Source organism: Brachyistius frenatus, unplaced genomic scaffold, assembly GCF_029030835.1.
Source record: "Brachyistius frenatus isolate BFR_SWC_R1_liver_20210118 unplaced genomic scaffold, ASM2903083v1 Contig_407, whole genome shotgun sequence".
Taxonomy (NCBI): Eukaryota; Metazoa; Chordata; class Actinopteri; family Embiotocidae; genus Brachyistius; species Brachyistius frenatus.
The window spans coordinates 10,001-20,000 of NW_027211006.1; the positions used below are offsets into that span (position 1 = coordinate 10,001).

At 43.0% G+C, this 10,000-nt stretch overlaps 1 protein-coding gene across 6 annotated transcripts in view; it reads right to left on the reverse strand.

Annotated features, from left to right (window-relative positions):
- Positions 1-4,041, reverse strand: part of LOC138636799 (phosphatidylinositol 4-phosphate 5-kinase-like protein 1) — a 5,058-nt gene extending 1,017 nt beyond the window's left edge. Inside the window, exons 1-10 of one of the 6 annotated variants that reach the window (XM_069725034.1) lie at positions 3,953-4,023; positions 3,119-3,190; positions 2,273-2,491; positions 2,148-2,198; positions 1,891-2,045; positions 1,643-1,767; positions 1,356-1,390; positions 1,223-1,278; positions 1,036-1,148; positions 794-956 (exon numbers count right to left, since the gene is read on the reverse strand). In XM_069725034.1, the coding sequence (XP_069581135.1) occupies positions 794-956; positions 1,036-1,148; positions 1,223-1,278; positions 1,356-1,390; positions 1,643-1,767; positions 1,891-2,045; positions 2,148-2,198; positions 2,273-2,491; positions 3,119-3,166 (965 nt within the window). In that variant the 5' untranslated portion in view covers positions 3,167-3,190; positions 3,953-4,023. The other 5 variants (XM_069725035.1, XM_069725039.1, XM_069725037.1 and 2 more) reach the window with 5 other exon arrangements.
- Positions 4,042-10,000: the final 5,959 nt, after the last annotated feature.

Genomic DNA, 10,000 nt, shown 5'->3' on the forward strand with positions numbered 1-10,000 from the left:
TTTCTGAGGTCCAAAGAAAACTAGAAAGACAGAATGCAATTATTTACAAATCATGTAAACAGGATTTAATTGAAAATAGACCGAAGACAGAAAACAGAAATGTTTCTGTTTAATGAAAAATATGCTCATTTTGAACTTGATGGCAGAAACAAACAAATTAGAGGAAATAAAAGACTGAAAAAGTTGAGTAACGCTAAAAATCAAAGAGCCTCATCAAACCTCCTGATAACGAGGTCCAGTAATAACATGGAAACAGGAACTCTGTTCATTGATCCGTCTGAGGTTCTTCATCCTGGGATGTTAAACCAATAACAGCGTCGTCCTGTTTCCCACCATGAACCAACAGGAAGTGGCGACGTCCGTCCTCAAGACGCCGGTCAGACGGTTCTGCAAATCTAATTATGGGTCTTTAAATAAGAGGAACTCCGGTTTCTCATCATTGTTTCCCTGCTTCCCTCAGACCGTATTATGAGGAAGCGCAGCGTGGATTTCCACCGTAATCCAGATGATGTGAAACTATATTTCTCAGTTAGTGAAAGACATGAACGGACGATGAGCTGGAATTCTGCACTTCTTCATTTCTAGTTCAAACATTTGGTCCCGCACGGTTCCTCTGGATGGAACCGACTCGGTTACCGTGACGACACACACGTGAACATCCTGCCTCTCTGAAAAGCCTCCAGCTGATGAGTGCTGACGGGATTTAGAAAAACAAAGATAACGTTTCTCCCATATTAGAAATGAAGAGTAGAATTTCAAATCCGTGTCCCTTTCATCGAGCATAAAAACCTACTTGGTGGTGCGAAGGACGAGGTTGGCCAGCGAGTGTTTGCGGTCCAGCTCGTCCCGGTGCAGCGGCTGCTCGGCCAGCAGCAGACTGTAGTCCAGCACGTTCAGCGCTCGCAGGAAGGCGGCGTCCTCGTCCACCTGCCCGGAGAACCAGGACGTCTCTGGACCTGCAGCAACGTTCACATTCAGCGTCATCGGCCTGTCGCCTAGCAACGCCTCCAAACCTGCAGCGGAGAGGACACCGACCCAACGTGATGTTCTGCCCTCTGAAGTTGTTGTCCTTCAGAACTTTCAGGATCTGCTTCCCGCCCGTGTCCGGGTCGGTCCATCGACCCACCTCGCAGCCTTTGACGTCGTATCTAAGCAACAGAGACGTAACGAGATGAATCTGACGTACGCACGACGCTAAGGAGCCGGCGGCGGGATGCTGTACCTGATGTTGATCCGCTCGTCCGGATAAAAGACGCTCTGCATCACGATGAAGTATTTCTGGAGAACAAAGAGACGGCGTGAGCAGCGCTGACGCGGCAGAAAACAACCTGTTGCTTATTATGGGGTTGAAATACCTTGATTTGATCGGGAATAAGAATCCTGTGGACGCCTGCCGAGAGAAGAGACGGATGCTCGTTATTCACCTGCACGTCGGAGCTTTTGTGTCTTTTGCAGGTTCCTTTTACAATTAATTATTTCTTTATCGTCTGGTTAAAGCGGAGAGGGACCATCCAGCTCGTTATCAGTGCAAAGTTCAAAAACCAGCAAAATTTCAGACGATATTTGTAAACATATATATCTGATATGTTGGCAGTTGATTTGTGCTGTCGGTGACTCTGATCTGCTCTGACAGCCGTCTCACCGAGAAACCTGACCAGCAGTGAATGTGGGTATTTCTCCAGGTGGTCCATGTACGCCTGCAGATTGGACAGCAGAAACCGAACCTCGCGGCGGCTCTGCGTCTTCAGGAAGAACCTCTTGTCGTGTCTGAAAACCAAAGAACGTGAGCATCACGGCCTCAGCCTGGAATAATAAACCCTGCAGGGGTCCAACACGTCGATGAGCTGGTCGTCGGCTACTTCAGGTTTCGTAGTCGAGGATGAAACTCACGTGACGAAGAAGTCCGCCTGGCTCTTGGAATTGCTGACAAACTGGAGGTAGAAGCCGTCGGAGCAGAGCGAGTCCACGTATTCGTCCTCTGTGATGTCCAGCGAACGCCTCAGATGAGCAAAGACCGGCGCAGCAAACGTCTGCATCACAAACCCCTGGAGGGAAAAGAAGGAAACAAAATATAAAAAGGTGTTAAATGAGGACGTGTTCATGAAAACAGAAAAACACTGAAGTTTGTTGCGGAAACGACGACTCGCCTCGTGAGTTTGAGTTTCTTCTGCTTTGAAATGTTTCTCTGAGAGTCGATCCTGTTCAGAAGGTCAAATGTTAATGAGTGATTTCACGTCTACAGAGTTTGATGTCCATGAATGAGGTTCTTCACCTGGTCCGCGGCCCGGTTCTCCCGGTTCTCCCGGCCCGGTGGGTCGGCGGCCCGGACGGAGGCGTGCAGGCCTTCCTTCATCATGCAGGTCAGCTGGTAGAACTCGTGCTCCTGGTTGATCTCAAACACCCCCAACATGCTCCATCGCTCCCTCAGCTGCCACCAGAACCTCCGCCGGGCGGGTCGGGAGGCGCCGGACACTTTGTTTCTCGGTGCCATCTGGAGGACATCGGACAAACAACACGTCAAACGGATGAAGATGAAATAACTGCGTTTTTATTCCTCTCGATCATCGGTCTGGTTCGGTTACAGCGTCGGCAGGCGTGTTGGGAATTTAACTCATTTTAAAAGTTGATTTCAAGAGTGTTTCATTTTCATACAGTTTGTTTTGTTCCTGCAAACTTTCAAATGGACATATTCTCATCATTTTTCTGCAAATTTACTGAAAATTAAAAACTAAAATATTTCAATTGAAAAAAAAAACAGGTCTTCTTGAATCTTCTTTTCTAATGAATGAGGGATTATTTTCAGATGGACCTCCAGAAAACTAAGAAGAAGGAGTGACTTTAGCTAACAACACCGAGATAACTGATGGACACATTTTATTCACTTTGGATTTGATGAGAGAAGTTGAATGGGAGTCTATGGAGCCGGAGGCTTTTTGGAGCCGACCTCTAGTGGCACTCGCTGGTATTGCAGCTGAAGACACTTCTGCATCAGAACCATTTTACAGACCTGAAGCTACGAACTCTTTTATAAACAGTCTCTGGTTCTGACGTGCAGCCAGGAATGTGTTCCAGACCAGATTGGATATATGATCCCTCCAGCAGGTTCGGAGTTTCTCACCAGTTGAGACTTGCCCAGAAAACTTCCAATAAAAATCTCTGGAAGCATCTGAACCAGGAGCTCATCAATCTCCTGTCAAAAACAACGAAAGGATATGATGGACAAAAAAGATTTGTCTCTTCCTCTTGTTTGCATTGTGGCTCCAGAAAGTTTCTGTTTTCTCTCTTATTTGCAAGTGATTCTTCTTGTTTTACTTTCTACATCTAATTGCCGACTCCCCGGTGTCCTTATCTTGTGACCTACAACCAACTCAGTATTACCATACGAAAGCAGAGACAAAGGGAATGGAGGTGATGGTCAACTGTTGGTCACACTGTATAAAGCTGAACTATGGAGGAGATCTGGAGCACTGCTGGACACCTCTCTTTGAGGGCTGGAGTTGCTCCTTCTTGCAAGAATAAATGTCCGATGTGTTTGATTTTGAATCGAGCCTCTGAGTCATTTTTACAACAGGATAACAGAATAAAACCTGACCACAACTTGGGGCCAACAAATGTGTAAACATTTCTAAAACCATGTTTTCCTTTTGAGGGTAAATTGATTCGATCAGGGAACATGACAGTTTTCATTTTACATCGAAATTTCAGACGAAGAAAAGATTTAAAAAGGTGATGTTTTCTGAAATATCTGTTAAAAACAACTCAAACAGGCAAAACATAAAACCACGTTTATATTTCTGAAACACACACACACACACACACACACACACACACACACACACACACACACACACACACACACACACACACACACACACACGTCAAACAGTCGGCTGAAAGACCATCTGACTTCATCCCAGAAACAAACAGGACGATTGATTCCAGCAGCTCTCACCTGAACTTCTTCCTTGGAAAGTAAAACTCAGGAAAACCTTCAGCAGCGAGTCTCATGTCCGTGTGTCTCCTCCCGTCTCCTCCTCCACCTCATCCTCCTTCTCCACCTCCTCCTCCTCCCGAGCGGAGCCACATTCCAGGCCGGTTAGACGAGCTCTGCAGGGTGTGCCGTGCTGCATGCAGCAGAAAAGGTGCGGCCAAAGGTGTTTCTACTGTTTCTACTACCGGAGGAAAAGGTCTGAGAGACGTTAGACGTTAACAGTGATGTCTTACCTGTCCTGACCTTTGACCTGTTTTCTGTTTGTACAGTCACACAGTTATTACCTGAACACCTCCTGCAGTGAACGCAACTCTTCTGCAGCCAAACTAATTTGAAAAGTGTCAAAATAAATCCCTCTAATATCACATTCATCCAAATAAAATCCAGAAAGAAACATGTCTGAGTAAAAACCTCATATGTTGCTGGAACAGACTGGAGGGCTTTTATTTTGAAAAGTCGATAGCTATCGATGTCACCTGAATGCTGCTTCAATGGAAGGAAACAACTCCAGGAGATCTGACCTCTGACCTCTGACTGGCTGCAGCTTGATTAAGAACTGAAATAAAACATCTGAAATATTTCTTCTTCATTTCATGTGTTGTTTTTTGTTTTTTTAAACCCTCAAACTTCCTGATTCGTTCCAGGTTCACGTGTAAATTGTGACGTTTGTAGGTTACGTGTTGCTTCCAGTTTCACATCCCATTTCTGGAGAAGTCTCAGCCGGACAAAAGGAAATCAAAATTTAGATTGGATCAAAGTGTTTAAAGTGTCGACCTTCAGGATTCAGTCTGTCAGTGTGAACATCGTTTAATGAACTGTCAGTGAGGAACGTCAGGATTTTAACTACATTAAAGGGATGTCGAAGTCTTTATGTAAAGATGAATCAGCTGATAAACAGTTCAGTCCACAGACACGTTCATATTCACCACATCCTCAATAGAAAGTAAAATGTGAAACAGCTGACTCAGCACAAACTGCATTGCAGTATTATTATTTTACAGCTTCCCTCTTGCTTCACTCAGTTCTTGCGAAACGGGAACAGACTGAAAAAAAAAAGTCCATTTCAGAGTAAATCGTGTATTTTTCTGAAAGTTAAAATGCTTTGCAGATCAATGAGTTAAATCTGTAGACAGTTTCTAAAAGAAAATGTTCGTAGCTTCAGGTCTGTAAAATGGTTCTGATCCAGAAGTGTCTTCAGCTGCAATACCAGCGAGTGCCACTAGAGGTCGGCTCCAAAAGCCTCCGGCTCCATAGACTCACTGCTGTTTGACACTTATTTAAATCACCAGTGACACAGTTTAATGACCCCCCCCTCCCCCAGTAGTCTTAATCTCATTTTAAAGGCTTTACGTTTTGTGTTTTTCGTAATTATTGCATCACTTTGCATCTTTAGGTGAAAACAAGCCGTCATCACGTCAAACAGGTGAGAAACCTGTTTAAGAAGATTCGTGTCTTCTTGTTTAAAGACGTTGTGGAAAGATGCTGACCTCCATCTAGGAATCATGTGATTTCACATGAAGGGCTTTAAGCCCCGCCCCCCTGCATTCACCCAGGTCATCATCCCTTCAGCCTGAGTGTTCAAAGTTCAGGACTCCGGGACAGACTGGGATCCCCCCCCTGCCGTTAGTTTCACCATCACTTCCCGTTTCACTGGAAGTCTTCAGATCTCTGCTGAAAATAGGAAAGCAGGGAACATGTTGACAGAAGGAACCGAGAAAAGTATTAATGAATATTAAACTCCGTATTTAGTGAACGTTTTAAAGGACATTTAAAAAGATATTTGTTCATGAACTTAATCTCAAGAGAAAGACACGTTTCATATTTACGACCTTTGACCTCTGACACTACTTCATGTATCACGCCGAGCTGGTTAAACTTAACATCTGAAAACACGTCGTCACCGAGCCGAAGAGCGTTCTACTGTTCTGAGTGCAAGAAATGTGCTGCGAGATACGACTCCTTCCCAGGTTTTAATGAATTCATCAACAATGTCATAGTTTCTAACCCCTCTGTGCTGTTTCTGCTGAGTATTTTGCTGTGGGTGAAACAGCGCCCCCTACCTGTGTGGTGAAACATGGTATTGCAGTGTAATTTCATTTGCATCCTTGTACCTTCACACCAGGTGATCATCTCGCTACGTTACAGGCTGCAAAAGAAGCTACGTATTTATTTCCTGCAGATTTTCCAGAACAAAATGTATATATTTTTTCTCTCGATGACCAAAGTTAAGTACGTTATTATTTTTTATGAATTTGTTACATGGCTAGCCTGACATTTTATTCTCGCTTTAGCTCAACAATAACAAGAAACATAGCAACTTGTAAAATCTTTTTATCTACTTTTAGGACTTCAATGAAAATAAAACCACATATAATATTTAAAAACCACATATAATAAAGTATAAATATGTTGTTGAAAGCAGCTTCGAATTGGAGCAAAAAGATAATGAAAACTAGTTTTTCTGGGTTCAGCCGGTTGTTCTCTCCTGGAACAACAACACGATTGTTTTGTTGTGTATTGATGTTCATGTAAATTATTGATATGATGCATTGACTCACATGTTCATGTGTGAAACACGACCGTGAATTGGAGAGATTCTCTAAATTAAAAGCTTCTGCAGAAGAAGACGATTCTGATTCTGGGAAACAGGAAGGGAAATAGAAAGTAAAAGAAATTAAGAGTGGAGAGAGAAAGTGTCGCATCACCGTGTTGAGGCAGCGTATAAAAGGAGGAGGCAGCCTGCTGAAGGACATCAGAGGGAGACACACAGACCCAGAACCACAACCAGGACCAGGACCAGAACCAGGACCACAACCACAACTAGACCCAGAACCACAACCAGGACCACAACCACAACTAGACCCAGAACCAGATCAAGAACCAGGACCAGACCCAGAACCAGAAGCAGACCCAGAACCAGAAGCAGACCCAGAACCAGAACCAGAACCAGAACCGGTCCACCGACACCAACCATGAATTCCGCTGCCATCGTTGTACTCAGCTGCCTGCTGCTCGTCTGCACACAAGGTATTGTGGAAACTGTATTCTTTTAAAAAAGAAAAAGAAATCTTAAGACATTTTATACTAATTTCCCCCAAAATTTGGACTAATTTTATAATCACTTTTTCTTTTGTTTTTTTTCTTTTAACCATCCTAAAGAAAATGTGTATTTTTATTTTATGCTACATTTTGCACGAAACCTGCTCCATAAATAAAGTACCAACCTTCAATCTTACTGTTTTATGACGTGTTCCAGCTGGAAACATCTGCATTTTATATGAAGCTATTTTTGCGTCTTTATTACGCCACAAAAAATAGTTTTGAGAGCAAAAAAAAGAAACTAAGAATAAATGATTTGCATTGCAAACAAATTTGCTTTCACAGTTTGTGATCAAAGGTTTTAAATTTGCAGCCTAAAAGTCTCGTTTCATCAGCAAAGTTCTCATTTCTGTGACCAAAACTCAAAACTGATGTTTTTGCTGCATAATAAAGACACAAAAATACTTTCATAGTTTTAGCAGCTTTCAGCTCCTTGTTTCGGCTGCTGACTGATTAAATGACTGTAATGACTTTAATCTGCTCTGTTCCTCCCACAGGACAGAAAGACACATCGAACACCTGCCGTTGCTCCGGTTACACCAGAGTTCAGCTGAGGTCCATCAAGGAGCCGGTCATCTACGAGCCGACTGTCTTCTGTCCGAAGACAGAGATCATGTGAGTTCACAGACTGTTTATTAAAGAGTTCATAGCTTCAGGTCTGTAAAATGGTTCTGATCCAGAAGTGTCTTCAGCTGCAATACCAGCGAGTGCCACTAGAGGTCGGCTCCAAAAAGCCTCCGGCTCCATAGACTCCCATTCAACTTCTCTCATCAAATCCAAAGTGAATAAAATGTGTCCATCAGTTATCTCGGTGTTGTTAGCTAAAGTCACTCCTTCTTCTTAGTTTTCTGGAGGTCCATCTGAAAATAATCCCTCATTCATTAGAAAAGAAGATTCAAGAAGACCTGTTTTTGGGGGCGTGTCTGTTTGATTGACAGGCCTGCGGTGCAGTCAGGTTACAGCTATCGGTGGGCGGGACGTAGTATCGTCAGGTTTCCGATCAGATCGGTCAGATCCACCGCTGGCTCCTCCCCCAGCTCGTCCAAATATGGTCACTTCCTGCTCCAAACCGCTCCGAACTATTAAAGATGGTTCAGAATTTGAAGTGGCGTTCACTGACCGTCCGTCGTCCCGCTCCTCTCTGACGTCCCTCTTTTTTCTTTGTTCCAGAGTCAGAACGGCAGCGAACGAGTTGAAATGTTTGGATCCGGTGTCGAAGCAGGGACAACTGGTGCTGTCAAACAAGAAAAGGTGAGATGAGCTCCGACTGCTGCTCAGCGTCAGCAACATGAGAGCTGCTGTTTACTCACAGTCACGTTGTTGATTCAGGCAGGAGAGGAGAGCAGGCGTAACCATGACGACGAGCAGGGCCTCCACATCGAGGAGGACCTCTAGATCGACGAACCGTCTGCAGGACTGAACACGGAGCTGAAACACTGCTGTTACATTAGAAGGACTTTACTGTGAATACTAAATATGAAACTATACTTCACTTACATCCATATTTAAATCTTTTTTAGATGAACTTTTAAAAAAAATAAAATAAAACCCACCTGAATGGACGTTCTGTTCTGTGTTGTTTTTGTTGAACTTCCTTTACGTTCACGTTAAACTGGTGAATATAACGTGTTCACATGCTGAATGTTTTAATCACATCCAATGAAGTAAATATAGATGAAGCTTATTCATTATAATACTATATTATAATTACATTACATTTATCTGACTCTTTTATCCAAAGCGACTTACAATAAGTTCGTTTCAACCATGAGGGTAAAAAAACCAGAACAACAAGAATCAAGAAAATACAATTTCTTCCAGAAAGCTAAACTCCAAAGTTCTATCAGTAGGTTAGGTAGTTACTTTATTAATCCACAAGGGGGAAAATTTCGCTACAGCAGCATACAGGAAGCAATAAGATAATAATAAGTTCTATTTTAAGATACTAAAGTTCTACTGTTCAAGGTAAAGGAGGAGGAGGAGGAGGAGTAGCAGAGTGAACGGGCTGGGATGTAGGGTTGGACCATATCCTGGATGTAGACGAGGAGGAGGAGGAGGAGGAGCGGAGTAGTGTGAGTGAATAACCTGAGATTGATGATGATTACGTTGAGAAATAAAAGATTGACAGGAAACACGTTAGTTGGATTCAGAGGAACTTGTGAATGAATGAAGTTAATTAAGGTAAAACAAAGAGAAGAGGGTTTTTTTTCTTTTAAGTTTGAACTTAAATGATGGAAAAAAAAGATTTGTCTCTTCCTCTTGTTTGCATTGTGGCTCCAGAAAGTTTCTGTTTTCTCTCTTATTTGCAAGTGATTCTTCTTGTTTTACTTTCTACATCTAATTGCCGACTCCCCGGTGTCCTTATCTTGTGACCTACAACCAACTCAGTATTACCATACGAAAGCAGAGACAAAGGGAATGGAGGTGATGGTCAACTGTTGGTCACACTGTATAAAGCTGAACTATGGAGGAGATCTGGAGCACTGCTGGACACCTCTCTTTGAGGGCTGGAGTTGCTCCTTCTTGCAAGAATAAATGTCCGATGTGTTTGATTTTGAATCGAGCCTCTGAGTCATTTTTACAACATTAAATTAAAGTTAAAAGTTTTAAGTTAAATGTCAAGAATAAAAGTAGAAATAAAATGTTGAGAATAAAGTTGAAGTACTATTTGGACGAGCTGGGGGAGGAGTCAGTGGTGGATCCTGACTGCACCACAGGCCTGTCAATCAAACAGACACGCCCCCAAAACCAGGTCTTCTTGAATCTTCTTTTCTAATGAATGAGGGATTATTTTCAGATGGACCTCCAGAAAACTAAGAAGAAGGAGTGACTTTAGCTAACAACACCGAGATAACTGATGGACACATTTTATTCACTTTGGATTTGATGAGAGAAGTTGAATGGGAGTCT